The sequence below is a fragment of the Notolepis coatsorum genome (genome assembly GCF_963971535.1).
Source record: "Notolepis coatsorum genome assembly, chromosome: 15".
Taxonomy (NCBI): domain Eukaryota; kingdom Metazoa; phylum Chordata; class Actinopteri; order Aulopiformes; family Paralepididae; genus Notolepis; species Notolepis coatsorum.
This window is the reverse complement of record NC_140179.1, coordinates 104,783,203-104,809,750: the sequence shown is the minus strand read 5'-3', so window position 1 is coordinate 104,809,750 and position 26,548 is coordinate 104,783,203. Positions and strand designations below refer to the sequence as shown.

Sequence of the window (26,548 nt, the reverse complement as noted above, 5' to 3'; positions counted from 1 at the left end):
ACACGGAAGTCCTACCAACAGAGACGCGCACGGTGACGTACTCTATGGCGGGGGAATTCCTGCGGTGCACACGCCCAATATACCAGGCCGTGGGACCAGGAACTCCCTCCCCCCCCCCCCCCCCCCCCCCGTAACGTGCCGAACCGCCACGTGACGGGAACCTTGAAGGACAGGGGGTGTACCCCTGACCGACAGAACAATGGGGAGAGGAAAGGTTACCAGTTCACCCCTTTACGACCCCACACCCATGATACGACGTAACGACAAAAAGAGAATATGACACAGTCATAGTCAGCTCTATGAAGCGTTTCACCGCTCCACACAGCGCACGAGCTAACCTGCTATCTGATTTTTACTAAGGAAAAACACAGAATAGAGAGGGCTCTAAGAACCCCGGTCCAACATACACATGTGCTTCTGTGGCCAGTACAACCCAGTTGTAGGTCACATGACACACACAACCCATCATCATCACAATGAGAGAATACATCATTCTTGATTAGTATCGACCACAGGCCTTGCTAAGCACACGACAGCAACCAAACCAATTTCCCTTTAGGAAATAAGTTTCTCCAGCAGATTTAGCACAACCCCAGCAATCAAGCTGAGAGTTACATCGTATCCCTACCACACAAAAGACACAATTAATGCACAACATGTCTGATAGGAGGTGATAAAGTCCCCAGGGAACCGGGGGGGGAAAAACACAATCCTCCTATTTTACCCTTAATACGGCCAGTTAAAACAGGAAAACCTGTTAATGTGTGAACTCACTGTCCATTGTCATTACAGTCTGAGAAAGAACATTCTTTTACTCACTCGTCACCAAGCATAGCTTCATAGGTTAGTTGCCTTAGTAGTGAGTACACGGTACACATAAACACCATGATGTTTCTCACACAACAACCAGATCAATACATCACGACCTGCACGGAGAAGCTACTGCCAGTGACAAAAACAGCTCACACACAACCCGCAACGTATCTCAAATGCATTGCAACAACACACGTTTTGGGAAAAAACACCGTCATTCACAATACATTTAGCAAGGTAAAACCAGAAGACGTGTTATGAGGGTCTGGCCAACCCCGTACCTGCCCGGAACGCAGATCAGCGAAGTGCAGTCATAAGCCACCGTAGAACACAGCCCTCTTTGTTGACGCAATCCCCGTCTAGGCTCAGGCAGGGTTGACGAACATCCCCTGTCAAGGATGACGTCGTGGTCAAGAGTGTAAAACATGTTAAAAATCAAAGCACGTTCAACAGAATAGCATCAAGCTAACGGCTGCTCCAACCGTCCGGGTGCTATCGCTTCCGCTCGCGAGACGCCGATCTACGACGCACGCGATCAGGAGCGAGCTCCCGGCGGCGCGCGAGAAGCCAAGCTACCCCGCGCCAGGCCACCGACCGGCTAACCGTAAGCTACGAACATGTAAACAATGACATAACACTCACCCAGACAGGCCGCCGTTCTGAACCCTCCTCACTTTTTAAGAGAAAAGAGAAAACAAGACGTCAACACCGCTTCACAACGGTGACAATAACACGTCCGGCGGAATCAGCACAGTACCAACTGGCCTGTATAGCTGACTTTGAACATGAATCTGCCGCTATCGCACATTACATGCACATATCCCCTCGTGAAGGAATACTCTCATTTGGATATGAAAGATGGGGTCTTAACACGGTGACAGAGAGAATCCACTCGTCCAGAACACACAGGGATCACCAGTGTCAATGGTCGCGGCCCACTAGTTAAAACTATAATGGTCGCCAGACCAAGGCCTTCTGTCGCCTAGACGGCTAAACAAAGGACCCTAGCCTGGGGCCGGTTTCCATAAACTTTGTCTAGTAGCCCCCATAGCACTAACAGACAAGTGGAGCCCGCCAGCAAACACTACTCACCCAACCTGGAACGCACCGCTCCTCACAACAGCGGCATGTCCGACAGTTCAGCTGTGGCCTGACAGGTTTCACCCCAACAAACACAGCAAGGAACTGCAGTTGAGAAGCATGCAGCGGCGTGCTCCCAATACGAAAACCGGTGGAGGGTTTGTAGAATGATCATCATCTTCTAGACACTCCAGTACGAAGACAATATCGCCGTATTTTCTCGAAAATAGTGAGAGAGAAAATAAAGATATGATGTCAACGTATCCTTGTTTCCCAAGCTGTTCCTAATCCAATTTCTTCCATCATGGTGTCAAGTGTGGGGATCTACCGAGGCACCTCTTCCTTGTGGTGAAAGCGAGAAGGAGGAGAGCAGGTGACCACACACCTGCTTATGAAGGTAAGCTGATGAGGGGTGTGGTCAGACTAATACTGGTATTAGAGGTACATTTGTGGTTTATTCAGTACGCGTGCACGTACGCGAGATAGTGCAGAAGGCGAAGCCAAGCTAAGCCACTAACGATACAGAACATATTTGAGTTGACACCACTTGAGAACCTTAAGTCACAGTAACTGAATATATTTGCATTGCCTTAACTGAGAACTGTAAGTCACAGTAACTGAACATATTTGAGTTGACACCACTTGAGAACCTTAAGTCACAGTAACTGAACATATTTGAACTGCCTTAACTGAGAACTGTAAGTCACAGTAACTGAACATATTTGAGTTGACACCACTTGAGAACCTTAAGTCACAGTAACTGAATATATTTGAATTGCCTTAACTGAGAACTGTAAGTCACAGTAACTGAACATATTTGAGTTGACACCACTTGAGAACCTTAAGTCACAGTAACTGAATATATTTGAATTGCCTTAACTGAGAACTGTAAGTCACAGTAACTGAACATATTTGAGTTGACTCCACTTGAGAACTGTAAGTCAGAGTAACTGACCATATTTGATTTGACTTAACTGAGAACCTTAAGTCACAGTAACAGACCATATTTGAGTTGCCTTAACTGAGAATTGTAAGTCTTAGCCAACTGAAAACATTTGAGTTTATCAACTTAAAAAAATTGAGGCCATGTATGGCCTCAATTTTTTTAAGTTCTGGAAACTTATTCGGGTTTACAGTGTGTGCATCCATGCCTCAGCGCGATTTTTAACCCTGGTGGTTCTTATGGGTGTCATGTTGTTGAGTATTGCTGTGAATTTGGTTTTGAATCCAAGCCATGTTTCTTCAACCTGTGTACCACTGAGTTCATCTGACCAGTCCAAGCTCCCCAGTTCTAGGTTAAAGGCCTCTCTAGAGTAAGTTTTAAGGTCTCTAGATGTGACTGTTTTGTGACAGCCGGCCTTCTGTTTTAGCTTTTTGCGGGTACAGAAAATCATATAATGATCACTTAACCCGCATGCTATCACCCCTTTATTGGAGATCATTGACTTGTCAGAGGTCAAAATGAGGTCAATGGTGGTTTGTGTCGAATCACATACCCTTGTGGGTTGGGTGATTAGCTGGCTGAAACCGTGCAGATCAGAAAATCTACTGAAGGCCTTGAAGACGGGTGCTACTTTACGCAGCATATCCGTGTTCCAGTCCCCAATAAGATTTTTTTCTACCCCCTCCACCCCAGCTAAACACCCATCAAGTGTGTATATATATATATTGTATACTTGTATGCCGTGACAAATAAAACTCTTGACTTGAGGGGTTTACATTACAGCGCTGTATATTTGCCGATCAACCAATTCATTGTTGGAAAGATGAATTTGTCGCCTTTCGATCGTCACCCTACTCAACCTATTGCGTGCTTCCTGTCTCGAGTTACAAGACGAAACCTCTGACGAGTGTCATTTGACCGGGTCCTGAATGGATCGGTTACCGCTGATGGCGAAAATGATTGACCGACCACCTTTGTAGCCAATGAAATTCTGGAGCCAACGGTATCTTACATGAGGGCTGATTCCTATGGTAAACGGAGAGAAGAAGATGTTTCCTCATTCGCCGTCCAAATCAATGAGCAGTCCGCCATTTTGGACGAATTATTACCGATACAAGGATTACAAAAACATCTGTAAAACACAAATTTTCCCAGGGATTGTTATGTTTGGACCTGTACTGTAGTTCTGTTTCGTTAAGGGGCTCTGCTTGGCATCACCTACTGCACTCCCTCGCGTACGTGCACGCGTACTGAATAACATTCCACAAATATACCTTTAATACCAGTATTAGTCTGACCACACCCCTCATCAGCTTACCTTCATAAGCAGGTGTGTGGTCACCTGCTCTCCTCCTTCTCGCTTTCACCACAAGGAAGTGCCTTCGGTAGTACCCCACTTGACGTGTTTGTTAGTTGAAAAGAGTTGTGACTGGTTTACATTGTGCTTAATCTTTTCTTCTCTCACTTTGTTGTATAAGAAAAGGTTTGGGTCATAATGTATTCCGCGGAGAGTAGACCCGCTAGACCTACTCTTCACCACCGGTTCTCCATTCCCGCCTCCGTCGTGCGCTTCGGTGCTGGGCTGTTGCCACTCTCGTGGTTGCCGACCCAGCCCGGGAGACTGCCGGTGGATAGTTTTCCTCACCGACGAGCCGAGGGTTCGGTGCCGTCGCTCCGGCGATGGCCTGATCTCGACTCTGGTTCCTCTGGTTCTGGGGAATCGCCCGTTGATGAACGGGGGATTGTTTTGGAGCCGGAGGATTTGCGACGAAAACTTTTTGCGTCTGCTCGCTCGCGTCGCAAGATGGTGGCGTGCAGACGCGAACGGCCTGGGTTTGGGGAATTGCTGGAGACCAGCGAGGATGCGTCCGACTCTGGATTTCTGATGGAAACTGAGGACTTCATGGAGGAGGCGGACGGATTCTTGTATGATGGTCCCGTGGAGGAGAGTATCCCTCCTCCGGAGACCCCGGAGGGGGGAGAAATGGCTCCATGGGGCGCCTTGTTCGAGGATGTCGAGGAACCGCCCTACTGTCGGCCGCATCGGATTGTGGCTCCTTGACCAGTCGCAGCCTGCTGTATGCGAGGGATGCGGGGTCGGTGGAGGAAGGTTCGCAGGGGGAACTGCGGGCCTTGTTTCCCGAGCTCATGGCGGTAGCCGCCACCGCAAACGGTGTGCCGCTGCCGCTGCCATTGCCTGCACCTGTCCCTGATGACCTCATAGGCCATCCCTGGCAGCGTCCCCCAGTGAGAGGGGTGGACGTTGTCTACCCATTTTTCCCATCGATGGGGGCCTATGTTCGTCGGGGTCAGGCGGTGTCCAACATCATGGGACTAACTCCCGCCTACGTACCAGTTACGCGGGTGTCGGGGTTAGTCAAAGGTATGGGGGAGGGCGTGCCTCGGCTTGACAATCCGATGGCCGCGCTCCTCTGTCCGGATATGGTGTGGGAACCCCTATGCAAGCCGGTCCTCCAGGGGAAGTCGGCTAGGCGATTGGCTTATTGGGGTGACCAGTCATTCATCGCTGGTACACAATCGCTGGCTGCGGCGTCTAACATCGCCCACCTGGCTAGATTTGTATCGGGGATAATGACAGGCGGCACGGATCTGAACGAGGTAAAATGCGATCAGATCACCCAGGCTGCGGGAGCTGTCCTGCACTTTTCCCAGGTGCTGGCCATAGCCATGGGGAAAGTGCGCGCCCTGGCCACCCTGGGCCAGCGTCACCTTTAGCTGGAGCAGGCCCGTGTGCCAGAGAAGAAGAGAGCCCCTCTTCTGACGGCCGCCCTCTCCGACGCTGGCCTGTTCGGGAAGGCCCTGCAATTGATGACCTCAACATGCAGAGAAATGGCAGAGGAGAGATCCGTCCTTCAACCCCATTTTCCGCCTCCCGTCCTTGCCGGTGGGGGCAGAAGGCTTCCGCGACGTCGAGCTGTCTCCGTCGCCGCTACCACTGCCTCCGCCGCCGCTGCTGGCCCTGCCAAGAGGGCCAGGGGACGAAACGGCGCTTCGGCCACCGCCGGCCCATCCCAGACCGGAGGAGACGGTAGGGAACGTCGTGTCCAGCAGACTGTAACCTACCGTCCCTCTGGGGCTCCCCGGGGTGGCAAGACTCGAGCGGCGCGAGGTGGCAGACGCCGTTAGGAGTGACTTTTTCCCCTCTGTGTCCCCTCCCCTACACCCTTCCCGGCCCCTCTGTGATATTGTGCCTTACGCTTTATTAGTTTTAATAAAAAAAGTTCCCCGACATAAGGGGGACTGTGTTTGGCCGAACAAACTGTGTGTTTCTTCATACAAAACAACGCTTCTCCTCATAAGGTATCTCACAGTGTCGAAGTGTCGAATTCTTACGGAAGTGGAGAAGTATTATGGTTTATGGATTGCACTAACGGGGGAAGATAAGGATCTTATCTAGCAGTATCGGAGACGTCAGGACCATTAAAAGTACACAACGCAGAGGAATTGGATGGAGGGCCAAACAGACGAAGACGTGATACTGGCCAGTTTGATCAGAATCTTACAGGAGGAGGAGGAAGCCGCAGGGGCCAGGCACTGCAGCCTGGTACACAGATCATCCGAGAGAGAGGAGATGGCGGCGGTGGAGGAGCAGATGTGGAGAGGACAGCCAGAGACACTGAGCAGTAGCAGACCAGGGGGGACATTTTTGCCTAGGGGACCGCGCCCTGGAGGGGGGACCAGCTCAGGAAAGGAGCCGTCACTGAAAGGGGCCCTTGCCCTAGAAGACGGAACCGGCCCAAGATGGGAGGTGTACTGTAAGAGAGGGAAGGGAGCGCTCTGATTTGGACGTGGGGTACCGAATAGGGGGGCCGAAGGGTTAGGTGTGTCGTTTGAAAAGTTGCAATCTGTGTTTTTCTCTGTCTCTCTCTCTCTCTCCTCCATGACCGTTGTTTATCCTTTCTGGTTTGGGTGTGATGCGGGTAATGGAAAACAAAAGGAAAACAGCAGACGGCGGGGCCCTAATTGTTATGAGTCTATTTTTTTGTATAATTAATTGAAAAACCAAGTAGTCTTATGATTCTGAGGGGTGATAAGAATCAAGGGGGGATTGAGAGAAAACGGTGCTTTTTCAATGTATGTGATGTATAGATTGGGGAGAGATGACCACAGCTAAAATGGTAGATCGAAATGTGCATGGAAGCAGGAGACGGTGATAGAACGGTGGTGGAACCAGTGGTTTCACAGGCACAGGCCGCGTCAGCGAGGGTTTTGTTATGAATTCCTTAGAAGAACATCTGAGATTAGAGTGTACTGTCTCCCAGGACAGGAGGGAGAGAGGTTCATCTTAATGAAACGTGAGTTTATTAGTGTTAAAGGTTATGCAGTTGTCATGACAACACGTCGCATGACAACCAGAAGGCGGGGCCGTCGTTGCGACGACGAACATCTATAAATCGAACAGGGTTTCCGGGTGTAAGGCAGACCAGAATCTGACCGAGAGCGAGTAGGACTAAAATCTGACTGAGACTAAGAGGGAAGAAACCAGAAGAGACTCTCTCCTCTCATTGAGAGAGAGGGGGGGGGGGGGGGGGGGAGAATGGCACATCACCAGTAGCTTCGGCTACCACGAGGATGGTCTTAGGCTAACGAACAGGCCTGAACACTATTGGACTGAACAGCAAAAGGACGATAATATGAACACACCGAAAGATCATTAGAAATATACTCTTCAAGGACAATACAATCTGTTAACATCTGAGCTGAGGTTTCTGTTCAGAGAAATAAAACCACGCTTTTCCTTGTAAGGTATTTCACGTTGTCGAAGTGTCGAATTCTTACGGAGGTGGGGAAGTATTATGGTTTATGGATTGCACTAACGGGGGAAGATAAGGATCTTATCTACCAGTATCGGAGACGTCAGGACCATTAAAAGTACACAACGCAGAGGAATTGGATGGAGAGCCAAACAGACGAAGACGTGATACTGGCCAGTTTGATCAGAATCTTACATCTATAAGTCGAACGGTGTTTCCGGGTGTTGAGCAGACTAGAATCTGACTCAGACCAGAATCTGACCAAGAGCGAGTAGGACTGAGATCACACAGAGGAGAGACTCTTCCTCCTCCACCACGGAGGGGGGGGGGAGGGAGAATGCCACATCATCATTACAGTAGCTTCGGCTAACACGAGGAGGGTTTCAGGCTAACGACCAGGCCTGACCACTATTGGAGTGAATAACGAAATGACGATAGATGAACACACCGAAAGATCATTAGAAATAGACTCTTCAAGGACAATACAATCTGTTAACATCTGAGCTGAGGTTTCTGTTTAGAGAAATAAAACCACGCTTTTCCTTGTAAGGTATTTCACGTTGTCGAAGTGTCGAATTCTTACGGAGGTGGGGAAGTATTATGGTTTATGGATTGCACTAACGGGGGAAGATAAGGATCTTATCTACCAGTATCGGAGACGTCAGGACCATTAAAAGTACACAACGCAGAGGAATTGGATGGAGGGCCAAACAGACGAAGACGTGATACTGGCCAGTTTGATCAGAATCTTACAGTTGGCCAACTGTAAGATTCTGATCAAACTGGCCAGTATCACGTGGGATTGTATTGTCCTTGAAGAGTATATTTCTAATGATCTTTCGGTGTGTTCATATTATCGTCCTTTTGCTGTTCAGTCCAATAGTGTTCAGGCCTGTTCGTTAGCCTAAAACCATCCTCGTGGTAGCCGAAGCTACTGGTGATGTGCCATTCTCCCCCCCCCCCCCCCCTCTCTCTCGTCGAGAGGAGAGAGTCTCTTCTGGTTTCTTCCCTCTTAGTCTCAGTCAGATTCTGTCCAACTGTAAGATTCTGATCAAACTGGCCAGTATCACGTCTTCGTCTGTTTGGCCCTCCATCCAATTCCTCTGCGTTGTGTACTTTTAATGGTCCTGACGTCTCCGATACTGGTAGATAAGATCCTTATCTTCCCCCGTTAGTGCAATCCATAAACCATAATACTTCTCCACTTCCGTAAGAATTCGACACTTCGACAACGTGAAATACCTTACAAGGAAAAGCGTGGTTTTATTTCTCTAAACAGAAACCTCAGCTCAGATGTTAACAGATGTTATTGTCCTTGAAGAGTCTATTTCTAATGATCTTTCGGTGTGTTCGTCTATCGTCCTTTTGTTATTCAGTCCAATAGTGTTCCGGCCTGTTCGTTAGCCGAACCCTCCTCGTGTTAGCCGAAGCTACTGTAATGATGATGTGGCTTTCTCCCTTCCCCCCCCCCTCCGTGGTGGAGGAGGAAGAGTCTCTCCTCTGTGTGATCTCAGTCCTACTCGCTCTTGGTCAGATTCTGGTCTGCTCAACACCCGGAAACACTGTTCGACTTATATATGAATCTACCCTGTTTACGTTGGGGGGTGAGTTGTGTTGTGTTACGAGGTTAAGCAAGGTCTGCAACTTACACTCGGTAATAGGTTCTATTTAGCTTGATGCTCCACATGCAATTAGAACTGGTGTTATTCCATTGCTTTAACTAAGTATATGTGTTTTCACAATGCTGTGTTGTTAGTTGCAGTAATAATAATAATAATAATAATAATGACTTGGATTTATATAGCGCTCTTCACTGACCCAGAGCGCTTCACAGAGTCCATTATTCGTTCATACACAGTCATACCGGTGGTGGTAAGCTACAATTGCAGCCAGAGCTGCCCTGAGGCAGACTCACGGAAGCGTGGCGAATAATCATCGCCTACGGCCCCTCCGACCACCACCAACATTCATTCACATGCATACACATTCATACGAGGCAAGTAGGTTAAGTGTCTTGCCCAAGGACACAACGGCAGTGGGATGGACATGGGCTTGAGCGGGATTCGAACCACCAACCCTTGGATCATTGGACAACCCGCTCTACCCCTGAGCCACGCCGCCCCACAATGCTCGTACGCACACTTTTCACGGCCTAGCCATTACTCTCGTTCGGCGTTCTTTCCTATGTATGACATAGGCAACGGGTATGGGATTCACGCACAGGCGACTTGTGTTTTGTTGTAAACCCTTTTACACTTTTTGTGGGTAGCAGGCATTGTATTAGCTTATGCTATGCATTGCTTTCTACCGGAGGTTTTTCAAGATGGCTACGGTTGTGTTTCTGTGTGTAGGGATAAAGGGTGTGTTTTCGGGAGGGGGTGTCGAATAAACCCCTCCTTTTTCCCACTTGATTGGTTTAGAGGATTTTTGATCTTTTCTGCTGAGCCAGTCAGGGCCAAGCCAGTGCTTGACAGGGGGGGGGGGGGGGGGGGGGGAGGGGTATTCTACCGACTCCTGTTATGACAGGATCCGGTGGGTTTTTCCCCGCCCGTTGTAGCGTTGTTGCTATGGCGACGCCTTCCATGAGCTGGTGTCTTAAAGATGTCGAGGTTGGGCGCAGGGCTGCGCCCGGTTTATGTGTCAAACTTGAGTCTATTGGTCACGTGTCTCACAGTTTACATATCTTTTTTCTTGACCGTAGTCTCATGTGGGAAGGTGTTTCTGGGAGAGTCTGGTCTTACACTCTGATTAAAAGGAGTGACTGGATTAAAATCATGTGAAAAACAGGGTTTTTACTCCCAGCTGTGCAGTTGGGTCATACGGGTGATGCCTTTTCTTTATTTTTATAAAGAGTTGAATGTGTCTTGATGGATTGGAAATGAGGATCCCTGATGGAAACAAGACTAACGTCTTTCTCAGGTCTGCCTCCCCTTATCTTTTTGTGTGTATTCCTGTACTGCAGTCTGTTGGGTAAATTTTTTCATTCATTCATTCATGGAGTTGATTGCATCTCGCCCCTCTTGTCGTTTCCCTGGGCGTCTTGGGGATTCAATATGGTGGTCTAAACGGCCTATTGTTGATGTGGGTATGTCCAAACGCACACATAGTGCTGGCTCAGGATGTGCTTTTGGGCCATTTGCTGACTGGCGCGCCTTGTTTGCTTGGGTGAAACAGCGTTTTTATGGAGCAATTGGGATGGGGGTTTTTCCTCTTCCGACATCCTGTGTGTTGTCGATGGGTTCCCGTTCATGTCAGGGGATGATGACGGAATGGGTCTGGACATATGGGGAAGGGTCTCACGCCCTAGGGGTGGGCCACCGGACGCGGTTCATACCGACACGTCTGGGTGGCGCCTTCTTTTTTGTGTTGGGATCAAACGCGCATATCTGCCCCTTCTCCTGGGGTTGGCAGGTCGGCGTGATTAGGGCACGGGACTGGTTCTGGTCGCGCTGGTCCAGATCAGTTGCACCCGTTGTCCGCTGGGGATGCAGATCTGCTGTTCTGGTACCCTGAGGGACTTGGGGTTTTTTCAGGGGGAAAAATGCTAGGTCGATCCGGGTGTCACAGGGTTGAGCGTTATGGGACCCTTGTTGGGTGCGTTGTATTCTGCACTGTCGTAATGGCTTACGGCCGTGCCGACCTGTACGCGTCCGATCTCGTTGGATCTCGGCCGCTGTACGGGTTGGTCTTGGTTGGTACTTGGTTGGGTGACCTCCTGGGAATACCGAGTGCGGGGTGCTGGGGCTGGTCTTCCATTTTTACGCTCTTCTCTTGTGTTTTGGCGCTGAGGAGCCTGTTGGGTGGTTTTAACCTCCTCGGGGACCCTGTGCTCCCCGTATCACCGGGCCCGGTCCGGGGTGATGCTCGTTGACCCGTAGGCCCGGGATAGCCCTGTTGGGAACCGGAACGCGGGCTGCGGCGGTGCCGCAGGTGTGTTTCGGGGTTTCTTTCCTGAGGGGTTATGGGACCAACCATTGCATGGGGTGATGCCTGGGTGGTTGGTTCTCTGGTGTGTTGCTGCAGTGTCAACTCCCGGTTCTCCGGTTGAGGGTGCCCCCTGCACGTTCATGACGTCTGCCAATCGTATGGGCTTTTTCTGTGGGCAGCTGTCAGGGGCCGAGTGGTCTACGGATCCCACTTCTGACGTGCTGTTTGAAAGCTTGGTTATGCGACAACGCCAGCATACGGCCCTTCCGCCGGGGCGGCTGTTTCAGCTGTCCTTTCTGGCGCCTGCCTCGTCCGCAGTTTCCAGGCTTGGGTTGACAGCCTGTTGCCTGGTCTTTTTCCCCGGTGCACTGCCTGCTTCCGTTGGTTAACTCTTGTGTGTTATGACCATGCTGTCTGCCTGTTGCAGGGCTTGTGTTCCAGGCGGTGTGCTGTTGGGGAGGACAGGGCCCGCTCGGCTGAGGGGCCTTTTGTCCGAATACGCTGGCGATGTGGGGGGCGGGGTTACTAGGTGCCCCCCTGGTGGGGTCTTGATGCTGGCATCATGGACTTCTCCGGGCCCCCATTCCAGGGAGTCCAGTCCTTTTGGTGGGTCTGGGTCTTCCTTCGCGCTCCGCTGCTACGGCCTTGCCACGGGGTTGGGTTTGCCCTTGACCCCGTGATTCTGGGGGCAGTGACGAGGTTGTTCCTACGTTCGTTCCCGGGTGGCATGCGGGTTGTGCGTGGGTGTAGTCGTGGGGTCAAGCCACGGTCTGCTCACCCTGTGCGTTGGGTTGCTTGAGTGCCTCTTCGCACGGTCGGGTCCGTCGCCCTCCCGTGAGGCCCCTAATAGGGGGGATGCCCTCCATTAGGGGGGGTCGGGGGGGCTCGGCCCTCCCTGTTCTGATGGTTGTGGGGGGCTGTCAGCGGGGTGTATTTGTCAGCCAGCGGCTCCGCTTGGCCTCCCTTGTGCAGTAGGTGATGCCAAGCAGAGCCCCTTAACGAAACAGAACGTTAGGTTATGGCTATAACCAAGTTCTGTTAGTTAGGGGCGACGCTTGGCATCAGACGGCCGCTGCAGCCCTTGACCTCACCTTGTGGTGAAAGCTTGGGAAGGAGGAGAGCAGGTGACCACACACCTGCTTATGAAGGTAAGCTGATGAGGGGTGTGGTCAGACTAATACTGGTATTAAAGGTATATTTGTGGAATGTTATTCAGTACGCGTGCACGTACGCGAGGGAGTGCAGTAGGTGATGCCAAGCGTCGCCCCTAACTAACAGAACTTGGTTATAGCCATAACCTAACGATAAGACTACAGGTTATGGAAAAGTTATGTTTTCCAGCTCCTACCTCTCAACTGGAACTCAAACAGGCATCTGGCAACAAGTAAACACAACGTGAGTCACTTGTATTTTTATTTCAGTGTTCAAACCTTGTGAAAGAAAGTTCAGAATGTTTCCCTTCAAAAGAGACCAGACTCATGCATGTGGTTCAAGTAATAAATCGCAAATAACTTTGGGTATGCAATCGTCAGGCGTTTTATGCAAAATGTGCCCTCAGCTTAAGGGGTTAAGAAAATGTTTGAGTTTGTTAAATACATGCTTTAGATTTTTTAAGTGGCGACTGACGTCTTCTTTTTCTGTAGCCACATACAGCTCGCCCTCTTTAAGTTGACACAAAGCCAGCCCCTTTCGTGACGGTGGTTTGCAAGCCTGGGGCTTTTGTGACCGCAGTCACTTGCTGATGGGGTGCGACCACTTTAGAAAATACCAACCAAGCGTGAACGCGGGGGTGGGGGTGTGTCAAAAATATATCAGGTATGAATTTCAAAGATACCCAGCGTACAATATGGGTTTAACACAGCTTTACAGTGGGGTCTGGAAGCTCGGAGTTGCTAATAAACAGTTTAAATCATTGTTACAAAGCGAGTGGTACTTACAGAGCGAGCCGTGTATTTCCGCCATTGGTGTCACCGCGCATGCGCACCAAGCAGCCAAATGCGAATATGCGAATATAGCGAATAAAAGAAATAAATAACGATCATAAAAACGAGTATACTCGTTTTTGGTGCAGAACCAGTTAATGGGTTATTGATCGTTAACGTTACCAATGATCGAGTAAGGAACGTGCTTACAATTTGCAACCCCATCTCAAACCGTTCAATCTCAAGCAGGGATCCAGGCTCATGAACACAGGAATCTGCCACAGCTCTGTGTCCTGGATGATAGAAACACTGCTCTCTGCTCCACAGCTCTGTGTCCTGGATGATAGAAACACTGCTCTCTGCACCACAGCTCTGTGTCCTGGATGATAGAAACACTGCTCTCTGCACCACAGCTCTGTGTCCTGGATGATAGAAACACTGCTCTCTGCACCACAGCTCTGTGTCCTGGATGATAGAAACACTGCTCTCTGCACCACAGCTCTGTGTCCTGGATGATAGAAACACTGCTCTCTGCTCCACAGCTCTGTGTCCTGGATGATAGAAACACTGCTCTCTGCACCACAGCTCTGTGTCCTGGATGATAGAAACACTGCTCTCTGCACCACAGCTCTGTGTCCTGGATGATAGAAACACTGCTCTCTGCACCACAGCTCTGTGTCCTGGATGATAGAAACACTGCTCTCTGCACCACAGCTCTGTGTCCTGGATGATAGAAACACTGCTCTCTGCACCACAGCTCTGTGTCCTGGATGATAGAAACACTGCTCTCTGCACCACAGCTCTGTGTCCTGGATGATAGAAACACTGCTCTCTGCACCACAGCTACTGCTTGAACCGTTACCTTCTTCTTGGTGCATCCGGACTGGACGAGGATGGCGAAGTCTCCGATCTCGTGGGGAATCTCGTGCAGGAGGATGGTGATGGTCGTGACCGTTCCCACCGCAGGACCCACCAGGAAGGACGCCCCGATGGCCAGGCCGTCGGTGAAGTTGTGGGTGAAGTCGGCCGCAAGATTCAGGTACGCAGACACCTTGATGTCTATAGTTAGTGAGAGAATCAGCCAATGAGACGCACAAGAGCTACAGCTGCAGACTTAAGAGAGTATTATCTACACTATCTAGTAAAGTATGAAACTGTTTCAAGTGCCTTCTGTCTACTAAAAGGTGCATCAGTGTTAATGCTTGTTTTTATTTATGTTTTCAGTTCTTAAAAGTGTTGGGTTTATAATTCAGTTAGACATTAGTGTAAAAACACTGAAGTCTGCGTTCAGGATGACAGCATGTACATTAATTACTACTGTATATAGTAATAATACCAAGAAGAAGGTCTCTAAGTTGACTCACTAAACAGCTGTTTGAGAACGGGATCAAAAGGTCCGTCTGAAAACATGTTGGATGAATAAATTATCTCCTCACCCGGGCTTTTCTCTTCATCTTTCTCTTTCTTTGGTGGCTTCTGATCTTTGCCTTCCTTCCCCTCTTTCGTCATTTCCTCCCCCTCGTCTTCCTCTCCGTCGCTCTCCTTTGCCTTGGGAGCGGCTGGCGATGGAAGGACAAACACAAAGCATCATTTAATGCTACTTCGCTAAGAGCAACCATAACAAATATATAATTTGAAATGGGCTCAGATGTAGTGACATTCAGCAACTATTGGACGAGGAGGGGATGTTGGATGGGGGAGTGCAGGAGAATGGAGGAGAGGGATAGAGGAGAGGAATAGAGGAGAGGAATGGGGAGGAGGAGAATAGAGAGGAGAGGGATAGAGGAGAGGAAAAGAGGAGAGGAATAGAGAGGAGAATAGAGAGGAGAGGAATAGAGGAGAGGAATAGAGAGGAGGAGAATAGAAGAGAGGAATGGAGGAGAGGAATAGAAATGAGGGGAATAGAGAGGAGAGGAATGGATGAGAGGAATGGATGAGAGGAATGGAGGAGAGGAATAGAGAGGAGAGGAATAGAGAGGAGAGGAATAGAGGAGAGGAATAGAGAGGAGAATAGAGGAGAATAGAAGAGAGGAATAGAGGAGAGGAATAGAGGAGAGGAATAGAGAGGAGGAGGAATAGAGAGGAGGAGGAATAGAGGAGAGGAATAGAGGAGAGGAATAGAGAGGAGAGGAATAGAGAGGAGAGGAATAGAGGAGAGGAATAGAGGAGAGGAATAGAGAGGAGAGGAATAGAGAGGAGAGGAATAGAGAGGAGAGGAATAGAGGAGAGGAATAGAGAGGAATAGAGAGGAGAGGAATAGAGAGGAATAGAGAGGAGGAGGAATAGAGGAGAGGAATAGAGAGGAGAGGAATAGAGAGGAGAGGAATAGAGGAGAATAGAGAGAGGAATGGAGAGGAGAGGAATAAAGAGAGGAATGGAGAGAATATAGAGGAGAATAGAGAGGAGAGGAATAGATCGGTTCCCAGCAGAGAGAGCTACCAGGTGAATGACTTGTGTTCCCAGAGACCTACCGTGTGAATGACTTGTGTTCCCAGAGACCTACCATGTGAATGACTTGTGTTCCCAGAGACCTACCATGTGAATGACTTGTGTTCCCAGAGACCTACCGTGTGAATGACTTGTGTTCCCAGAGACCTACCATGTGAATGACTTGTGTTCCCAGAGACCTACCATGTGAATGACTTGTGTTCCCAGACACCTACCATGTGAATGACTTGTGTTCCCAGAGACCTACCATGTGAATGACTTGTGTTCCCAGATAGACCTAGCGTGTGAATGACTTGTGTTCCCAGAGACCTACCGTGTGAATGACTTGTGTTCCCAGAGACCTACCGTGTGAATGACTTGTGTTCCCAGAGACCTACCGTGTGAATGACTTGTGTTCCCAGAGACCTACCATGTGAATGACTTGTGTTCCCAGAGACCTACCATGTGAATGACTTGTGTTCCCAGAGACCTACCGTGTGAATGACTTGTGTTCCCAGAGACCTACCGTGTGAATGACTTGTGTTCCCAGAGACCTACCGTGTGAATGACTTGTGTTCCCAGAGACCTACCATGTGAATGACTTGTGTTCCCAGATAGACCTACCGTGTGAATGACTTGTGTTCCCAGAGACCTACCATGTGAATGACTTGTGTTCCCAGAGACCTACCATGTGAATGACTTGTGTTCCCAGAGACCTACCATGTGAATGTCTTGTGTTCCCAGAGACCTACCATGTGAATTACTTGTGTTCCCAGAGACCTACCATGTGAATGACTTGTGTTCCCAGCAGATAGACCTACCATGTGAATGACTTGTGTTCCCAGAGACCTACCATGTGAATGACTTGTGTTCCCAGAGACCTACCATGTGAATGACTTGTGTTCCCAGAGACCTACCATGTGAATGACTTGTGTTCCCAGAGAACCCACAGGCCGACGGACATCATGTGGTCGTGAGCGGCGCCTGTGGAGAAGCAGGAGAGACGTTCTGTATGAATAACATCTCAGCCACAGACTCATACCCCCCCCGACACTCAACTAACCGCCTCGGCCAGTCCTTCATACCAGCGGCCATCAGGCTCCACAACAGTGGGCAGGGACTGCTGCCAGACACCCAACTAGAACTAATAGGAACCAAAGGAGGACAATAACACTACCTTATGCATACTGCACCTTATGTGAATACTGTGATACTGTGAATACTGTATATTTCAGTTAGTTAATTAGTAAATTATAACACTACCTTATGCATACTGCACCTTATGTGAATACTGTATATTTCAGTTAGTTAGATAGTAAATTATAACACTACCTTATGCATACTGCACCTTATGTGAATACTGTATTTTTTCAGTTACCGGTAGTTAGATAGTAAATTATATTGACTTATTTGTTTACACTGCTTGTGTTGTTTTTACAACCTCAGTGTTTCCCCTACCATTGCACCGCCAACCGGACGCCCCGCCCCTCCAGAACAAATATATTTAAAAAAAAATATATATATATATATATATTTTTCTTTTATTAAAGTTTGCTTTAATCAGCTAAATTATAGCTAAATTATACATAAATCGGTTTTCATATAAATCAATCTTCTCTAAGACATTAAACCGGTGGTGCAGCGCGGTCTACGGAGACGCAGAAACCAAATCCATTCCGAGACAACTCCGAGACTGACTAGCATCGCGCGTAACAAGTCTCAGGGCTAGATCCACAAAGAATAGATTGCACGGTGCTAATTGCACCCTTACTTACAATTCACTATGAATTGAAAAGGGGGGACCCTGGTGTAAATAAGACGAAAGTCTTTCTCTGGTCTGCATCCCCTTAACAATTGTGTGTATTGAGCCGTACTGTATTGTACCCATTCTGCAATCTGTTAATAAATTTTTCATTCAATCAATCACCTTGTTAATATTTATTCACCTAATTTATGTGCAATAATTTCATTTCAGCTCAGTGTAGAGAAATGCACCGATACTAACAACCGCCTTACTAGTAGTTTTGGGGGCCTACCACCCCCCCCCTGAAAAAAATCCTAGGTGAAACACTGTACCCCCCCCCCCCCTCCCCCTCCCCATGCTGCTATGATGCCTGAATTTCCCCAAGGGGATCAATAAAGGAATATCTTATCTTATCTTATCTATGTTCTGGATCTACTGGGTTTGGACAGGCAGCAAGATCAGCAAAGCATGACATATGAAGATGTAGTTGTTTGTAGTTTAAATGTCAATAAGTCGGCTATCAAGTAGAGCGTTTCATCATCACAATTTCAATGTATCTTTGAAATTAGATTTATTTTTTATTTAAAAAGCATTACTGTATATTTTATTGCATTTTTATTCTATTTTATTCTACTCTTATCTTAGGCAATTTGATTTGTTTTGTTATTCTTATTCGTGACCTGTTCTGTCTAAATGTTTAATGTTGAGCGATTTGCCAAATTTCCCTCGGGATAATAAAAGTATTTCTATTCTATTCTATTCTACAGGAGATCCAGGGTTTAAAACATGCAGGAACAAGGAATTACGACCCTTCCCACGTTTCAGTGTTGCAACCTTCATTAGATAATTAAGCAATATTTCTCAACAGGGAGGACTATACCGTGAGACTTGGTAGTAACCAGGTTAGTACTATTTTTTACTATTATTAGTGAAGAGTTTTATTTATCCATTTGTTTTTTAACCCTTTCACTGCCACACGACAGCCGGTTAACCCTTTCACTGTGACAATACAGAAGGTTAGCCCTTTACCGACGGCGATGCTCCATCATTAGCATCATTAGCTCTGCGGATGCTAAAGGGTTAAATGAGAGAGTGTTACACCTCTACCACTCGATCCAATAACAGTTCCATACCGTGGGCGTGGCCGTGGTCATGTGACTCTTCACTGGCGTGTGAGTGGCCAGGTCCTTCATCTCCTGTGTGAGAATGGGGTGCTGCAAGAACAAACGAGAGGAAAAGGTCAAACAGATCATATAATAAATAATAAACTTTATTTGTGTTTACTGCTTGATGCACTACAGGGCCAGGCTGCGTGTACCCGGAATTCGGTTTCCGGGTTCCTCTGATTGGCCGCGACCCCCACGTGACCCGCCCCCCTATCCACCGCGGACTCGCTCGCTTCCTCAATTTATACGCATGGAAGTATTGACTGAATGAATGAATGAATGAAAACTTTATTTAACAGATTGCAGAATGGGTACAATACAGTACGGCTCAATACACACAATTGTTAAGGGGATGCAGACCTGAGAAAGACGTTTGTCTTGTTTACATCAGGGTCCCCCATTTTCAATTCATATAGAACGACTACGCCGTAACAAATCATTAAAAGAATATACCGTTAACTGGAATATGTTGTGCCTTTACACATATGTTGGATTATGTAATTGGTTTGTCATGACAAACAAATTAAAAAAATCGCGATTTACCCGCCGGCTACAACAACACTCAGTTATCGCGATATAATTTTTTTCCATATCGCCCAGCCCTAATGAAAAGCGCTATACAAATAAAGTTATTATTATTATTATTACTACCCAGAGCGTGGGGGATGAGGTGGAGGAAGGCGTCTCCCAGAAGTCCTCCGGAGGCGAAACTGAGCAGCACCTTCAGCAGGTTCTGGTGTTTGTCCGTGTTGGACTGGACCGGGATGAGGAAGAGGATGAGGAAGGGCGCGGCGCTGATCAGCAGAGTGGCTCCAATGGCCTAGAGAGGTAAACAAAGAGACCAGGGTTTATGTTTATGTTTATTAGGATCCCCATTAGTCATCATCAACGTGTTGACTATTCCTCCTGGGGTCCTCACAGATAAACACATACAAATATGAAACATTCAGTGTAACTCAGTCATATATCACATCCATAATCAATAGAAAATAAAACAAAAGGTCATAGGTGAATCCATTTCACCATACCTTTAAAAAAAGCACAAAGTAAACAGAAGGAGTTTGGATAACATGGCTGCAGCTACACTCATGCATGATGACATATATTGATTTCCTTCCGGATTATGGCTCCTTTAAGTTTATTTTTGAAACTGTCCTTGTTTTCCGTCCGTATGATATGTAATGGGATCCTATTCCAGTATGTTATGGCTCTATACTATACATTGCAGTTTTCTTTAGAGCGTTGGTTCTAGGCAGAGGTAGGGTGAAGCGACTACTTGAAGCATGTATTATGGTCATGGCTATCATTGGTGGATAAAAGCATAGAATACAATTTAGTGTGTTTACCTAAGGTACAAATGTTCTTTAAAAACCTAATCAAACTGCATGCTAGCCTCTCCTCCACCCTCATCCACACAGGGATTCAGAAAGGTGAGCTTGAACACATCAAACCCGTGTTTGCAACACCAGAGGCGGTAACATCCTAGATCACTGTTACACGCAATTTAAAGGTGGCTACAAGGCTCATTCTGATAGTGGCTTCGGTAAGTCAGATCACGCATCAATTTTTCTTTCACCAAAGTATAGACAGAGAATTAAAAGTACTCCCGTAGTCTCGCGAGAGGTGCAGAAATGGGATGTGACGTCAGAGGATACGATCCGGTCAGTGTTTCACAACACAGACTGGAATGTGTTCCGCGACACAGATAACATTAATGCCTACACGGAGACAGTGCTGGACTATGTTTGTACTAGGGTGAAAGAAACAATCCCCACTACCAAAATGAAAGTTTACCCAAATCAAAAACCCTGGGTAGACAAATCCGTCCGTGAAGCTCTGAGAGAGCGCACCAAAGCATACAACGACGGCCTAGAGGCAGGCAACATGAATGACCACAAGGTGGCGCGATACAACGTAAGGAGGACTGTGTCAGAGGCCAAACGACGCTACAGGGATAAAATTGAACTCCAGTTTGAACAAGCTGACTCTAGAGCTATGTGGCAGGGGCTCAAAACGATGACAGACTACAAAGGCGCCTCCCTCAAACTGAACAGTGACATCTCCTTAGCAAATGACCTCAATACCTTCTATGCGAGGTTTGATGCTGGTAATAACAACACCAGCTCACAAGCCTCGGCAATGGGGGGGGGGGGGGTCGGCTGCTGATGGAGGCGCAGTGTTCAGGGTAACAGAGCATGAGGTGAGGCGGACCTTTAAAAAAGTGAATATCAGGAAGGCAGCAGGTCCAGACGGCATCCCCGGCCGCGTCCTAAAAGTCTGTGCCGACCAACTGGCCCCAGTATTCACTGACATATTTAACCTGTCCTTAGAACAGGCTGTCATCCCCACCTGCCTGAAGAAGTCCACTATTATCCCTGTACCCAAAAAATCCAAGCCTGCTTGCCTCAACGACTACCGCCCTGTAGCTCTCACCTCCATAGCCATGAAGTGCTTCGAGAAGCTAGTAAAGGGCTACATCTGCTCCCCCCTTCCCATCAACATGGACCCCCTGCAATTTGCATACCGCCCCAACAGGTCCACGGAGGACGCCATATCCCATGTGCTGCACACAGCAGCATCACACCTGGACAAGAGGCAGGGGAACTATGTGAGAATGCTATTCATCGACTACAGCTCGGCATTCAATACCATAGTCCCCTCCATACTCATAGCCAAGCTCAGGGACCTGGGCTTGGGCTATGACCTCTGCCAGTGGGTCTTGGACTTCCTGACTGGCAGACCCCAGGTGGTGAGAGCAGGCAACTGCACCTCCTCATCCATCACCCTCAACATAGGGGCCCCCCAGGGCTGTGTTCTGAGTCCCCTCCTCTACTCCCTGTACACACACGACTGTGTGGCTCAGCGGAGTAGCAATACAATCGTCAAATTTGCTGACGACACAGTGGTGGTGGGCCTGATCTCTGCCAACGACGAGAGGGCCTACCTGGAAGAGGTCAAGGTCCTGGCGGGATGGTGCCAGGAAAACAGCCTCTCCCTGAACGTCAGCAAAACAAAGGAGATGATTGTGGACTTCAGGAGGTCGGGGGTCAAGGACTACAGCCCCCTCAGCATCGACGGGGCACCGGTTGAGAGAGTCAACAGCTTTAAGTACCTCGGAGCCTACATATCCGAGGACTTGACATGGACCACACACATTAACAGTGTTGTGAAGAAGGCACGACAACGCCTCTACTTCCTCAGGCGCCTAAGGAAGTTCCAAGTCAGCCAGAAGATCCTTAAGAACTTCTACTCATGTACAATAGAGAGCATCTTGACCGGCAACATCACCTCCTGGTTTGGGAATAGCACTGCACAAGACCAAAGCAGACTACAAAGAGTGACACGTTCAGCCGAACGCACAATTGGAGGGGGGCTCCCCACCCTCCAGAACATTTACTACAAGCGTTGCAAGGGCAAGGCTAAGAGAATCATTAAAGACTCCAGTCACCCGAACAACTGCCTCTTTGAACTGCTGCGGTCAGGCAAGCGATACAGGAGTCTCAAGGCGAGCACAGAAAGACTCAGAAGAAGCTTCTATCCCCAGGCCATCAGGCTGCTAAACGAACAATGAATGAACACTACACAACAACAACCACCAAACGCACATAGCACACACATCCACACGCACACACTCACTTTAAACAAACACACTGTAGCACCCACTCCACACACTTATAGCACACACCCACTTTAAACAAACACACTGTAGCACCCACTCCCCACACTTTATATTTATGGATGAAGGATTGCACTACAACTCGTACACCTTACTGTAAATTGTACCTAAAATTGTACCTCATCCCATTTCTGCTTTGCACTAGATAGTACTGTACATTAGTACACTGCATAGTATTGTATATTATATGGTAACTCAGAACATTGTACATATGTCTATACCGAACACTGTGACCTCATTTTCTTCTTCTAAATTCATGCTATATTATGTTATTATGTTATTTGATACTATCTTGTCTAGCACAGTCTCTGGAGCGTAACAGTAAGAAGCATTTTGTATGAAAGTATTCTGTACTTCTGTATGACAACTATTAAAGAACTTGAACTTGAACTTGAACTTGTTTCCATGCTGCCGATACCGGAGTCATAACCTTTGATTGTAGTCCGATACGGAGTACTTTACTCAGCGGTGTAGCCTTAGAGACCACTGGTTTGGGGTCACTAGGCAGACATGTATATACTGTACCTGTAGGGTTGTATTCAAAGGTTGAAACTTTCCATGGGAATATATGAGAATTAATGGGAATGAACCAGAAAAGAAAAAGGAAATATAGGGGTTATTTGCACAGGCTGTATTTACCATGTCATATGAAGGGTATCTGCAAGTTCAATTTAAGACTTTTTAAGACCTTTTTAATACCACTCAGAGCGAACCATGACAATGCTAGCAAAACAACAACAACACATAGCGACACTGAACTGGGAGCTGCACCAATTTAAATTATTGCACGTTCCATATAAGCCGTCACCAGACAAGCTCCTGGTAGCCCCGCAATAAACAACATTTCATACATTTTATATTATTTCATCTCCCGACAGCCCAACCAAAATGTAATACCTGTGCAAATGAAATGTAAGACTTTTTAACTGAACTGACCTGGGACACCTTTCCCAGAGTCTTAAACTCGGCTAGATGATCCATAATCCACTTCCATTAATTTGTGCTAAGCTAGGCTAGCTTGCAGCCAGATAGCTTTCTACTGAACGCACAGAGAGGAAACTGGTGTCCATCTTCTTGTCTGACTCTGGAGAAGACGGTGAGCACATAATCCCATAGTTTCCCATAATGTTGGCGTGTTTCTTTAACATCAACATACTGTAAGTGACATGGTGTTACGCTGCATGGTGTTGCTGTGGTTTGGGTTGTCTGCTTATTATGGGAACTGTGTCACACAGGGTTGCACTCGGTCACCTCACTGCAATGTTACAGCTTCCTGTTCACATACTTGCTGTATATCTGTATATCTGAGAGTCTATATTCAGGGTTGATTGTTTCTAATCTACATATAGATGGGCTCAGTGGCAGTGCGTTGCTAGGCAACAGATTGGACCCAGGTGTATTTCCTGTTGCAGTGTTTACTAATATCAAATATAGGCTTGTTGTCCATTTAGAATGTTTATGTTGCAGTGTTTACTAATATCAAATATAGGCGTGTTGTCCATTTAGAATGTTTATGTTGCAGTGTTTACTAATATCAAATATAGGCGTGTTGTCCATTTAGAATGTTTATGTTGCAGTGTTTACTAATATCAAATATAGGCGTGTTGTCCATTTAGAATGTTTATGTTGCAGTTGTGGCAATTCCAGGTGTAGGGGTGGCAGAATAAACAACACACAGACAGGTTGCAGTTCCCAAAATCATGCTCTTTATTTTCTATTCAAATAATAACGGTTTGCTGGCGGTAATCTGTCGGCCGGGCGGCGTCTCCGCTCTGTGGCCTTTTGCCTTGCGCTGCTACGGGGGGCTGAGAGGAGGCTCCTCGGCTCCATTAAGTCCCCCCTCCCCAACAGGCGCACGGCGCCGTGATTCGCTAATCACTCTGATGGGTCTTTAGTGACAGGTGCGTCCGGAAGCGGACGCCCAAACATGGGCAGCGCCCAGCCATTGGGTCGCCACATAGCGCCCATCAATCACCAAGCCCAGGGGTGGCTTGGGGTTGCCACACAGTGTTTACTAATATCAAATATAGGCGTGTTGTCCATTTAGAATGTTTATGTTGCAGTGTTTACTAATATCAAATATAGGTGTGTTGTCCATTTAGAATGTTTATGGTGCAGTGTTTACTAATATCAAATATAGGCGTGTTGTCCATTTAGAATGTTTATGTTGCAGTGTTTACTAATATCAAATATAGGCGTGTTGTCGATTTATAATGTGTATGGTGCAGTGTTTACTAATATCAAATATAGGCGTGTTGTCCATTTAGAATGTTTATGTTGCAGTGTTTACTCATATCAAATATAGGCGTGTTGTCCATTTAGAATGTTTATGTTGCAGTGTTTACTAATATCAAATATAGGCGTTGTGGCAATTCCAGGTGTAGGGGTGGCAGAATAAACAACACACAGACAGGTTGCAGTTCCCAAAATCATACTCTTTATTTTCTTAGTCAAATAATAACGGTTTGCTGTCGGCCGGGCGGCGTCTCCGCTCTGTGGCCTTTTGCCTTGCGCTGCTACGGGGGACTGAGAGGAGGCTCCTCGGCTCCATTAAGTCCCCCCTCTCCAACAGGCGCACCGCGCCGTGATTCGCTAATCAGGTAATCACTCTGATGGGTATTTAGTGACAGGTGCGTCCGGAAGCGGACGCCCAAACATGGGCAGCGCCCAGCCATTGGGTCGCCACATAGCGCCCATCAATCACCAAGCCCAGGGGTGGCTTGGGGTTGCCACAGTACCCCCCCTCCAGCTCCGACCGTCGGGGAAGAGCGTCCGACGCCCAACAGGCATCCTTCCTGGAGAGGGCGTCTGCGTTGCCATGCGCCACCCCTGACCTGTGAATGACAGAAAAGTTAAATGACTGTAACTCCAGAAACCATCGAGTCACCCTGGCATTGGTCCCCTTTGTCTTGGCCATCCAGACTAGGGGGGCGTGATCCGTCACCAGCGTGAAACGCCTCCCCAGCAGATAATAGCGGAGCGTCTCCAGTGCCCACTTAATTGCCAGACCTTCGCGCTCCACAGCAGAATAGTTGCGCTCGTGTGGCAGCAGCTTCCTGCTCACATATAAAATCGGATGTTCCTCACCCTCCAGTTGCTGGGAGAGGACCGCTCCCAGTCCCACCTCTGATGCGTCTGTTTGTACCGTCATCTCCTTGTCGAAGTTCGGGGAGATCAGCACCGGTCCCGAACAGAGGGCAGTCTTGAGGTCCTCGAACGCCGCCTCCGCCTCCGGTGTCCACTTCACCGTGAACGGCCGCCGCGCCTGGGTCAGATCTGTGAGGGGAGCAGCGCGAGCAGCAAAGTTAGGGATAAACCTCCTATAATAGCTCGCTAGCCCATTAAATGTCCTGACCTGCTTCTTGGTTAAAGGGCGAGGCCACTCCCTTATTGCATCAATCTTCCTCTTCTGCGGTTTCACATTGCCCCGGCCTATTGTGAACCCCAGGTACTCTGCCTCTTCTAATCCCAGCCTGCATTTCTTTGGGTTGGCGGTGAGACCCGCCTCCCGGAGGGCCCCCAACACCGCTCTCACCTTTTGGAGGTGGGTGTCCCAATCTGACGAGTGGATGATAATGTCATCGAGATATGCGGCTGCATACTCCCGATGGGGCCGTAGTACTCTGTCCATCAGCCTCTGAAAGGTAGATGGCGCCCCATGCAGGCCAAACGGGAGAACTTTATAATGGAACAGCCCATCTGGGGTGGAGAAAGCCGTCTTCTCCCTTGAGGCGGGGGCCAGAGGGACTTGCCAATAACCCTTCGTTAGGTCTAGTGTCGTGATAAATCTGGCCAGGCCCAGTCTGTCAATGAGCTCATCCACTCTAGGCATGGGATAGGCGTCAAACTTTGAAATTTCATTAAGCTTCCTGAAATCATTACAGAACCTGGTTGTTGAGTCGGGTTTTGGCACTAAAACAATAGGACTGGACCACCCGCTATGAGACTCCTCAATTACTCCCATCTCCAGCATGACCCGCACTTCTCTTCTGACTGCCTCTCTTTTTGCCTCTGGGATACGATAGGGCTTCAGCTTTACCTTGTCTCCCGGGCTGGTAATGATGTGGTGCTGGGC

General features: G+C 48.2%; 1 protein-coding gene across 1 annotated transcript in view; it reads right to left on the bottom strand.

Moving 5' to 3' along the window:
* LOC311242173 (zinc transporter Slc39a7-like) overlaps positions 1 to 23,454 on the bottom strand; it is a gene marked incomplete at both ends in the record, with an annotated part of 49,507 nt that extends 26,053 nt beyond the window's left edge. The window contains 7 exons of the mRNA XM_084331122.1: positions 14,323 to 14,519; positions 14,897 to 15,019; positions 16,156 to 16,217; positions 16,805 to 16,871; positions 18,765 to 18,845; positions 19,449 to 19,617; positions 23,410 to 23,454. Coding sequence (XP_084187248.1) covers positions 14,323 to 14,519; positions 14,897 to 15,019; positions 16,156 to 16,217; positions 16,805 to 16,871; positions 18,765 to 18,845; positions 19,449 to 19,617; positions 23,410 to 23,454 — 744 coding nt within the window. The remainder of the gene's footprint in view (positions 1 to 14,322; positions 14,520 to 14,896; positions 15,020 to 16,155; positions 16,218 to 16,804; positions 16,872 to 18,764; positions 18,846 to 19,448; positions 19,618 to 23,409) is intronic.
* Positions 23,455 to 26,548: the final 3,094 nt, after the last annotated feature.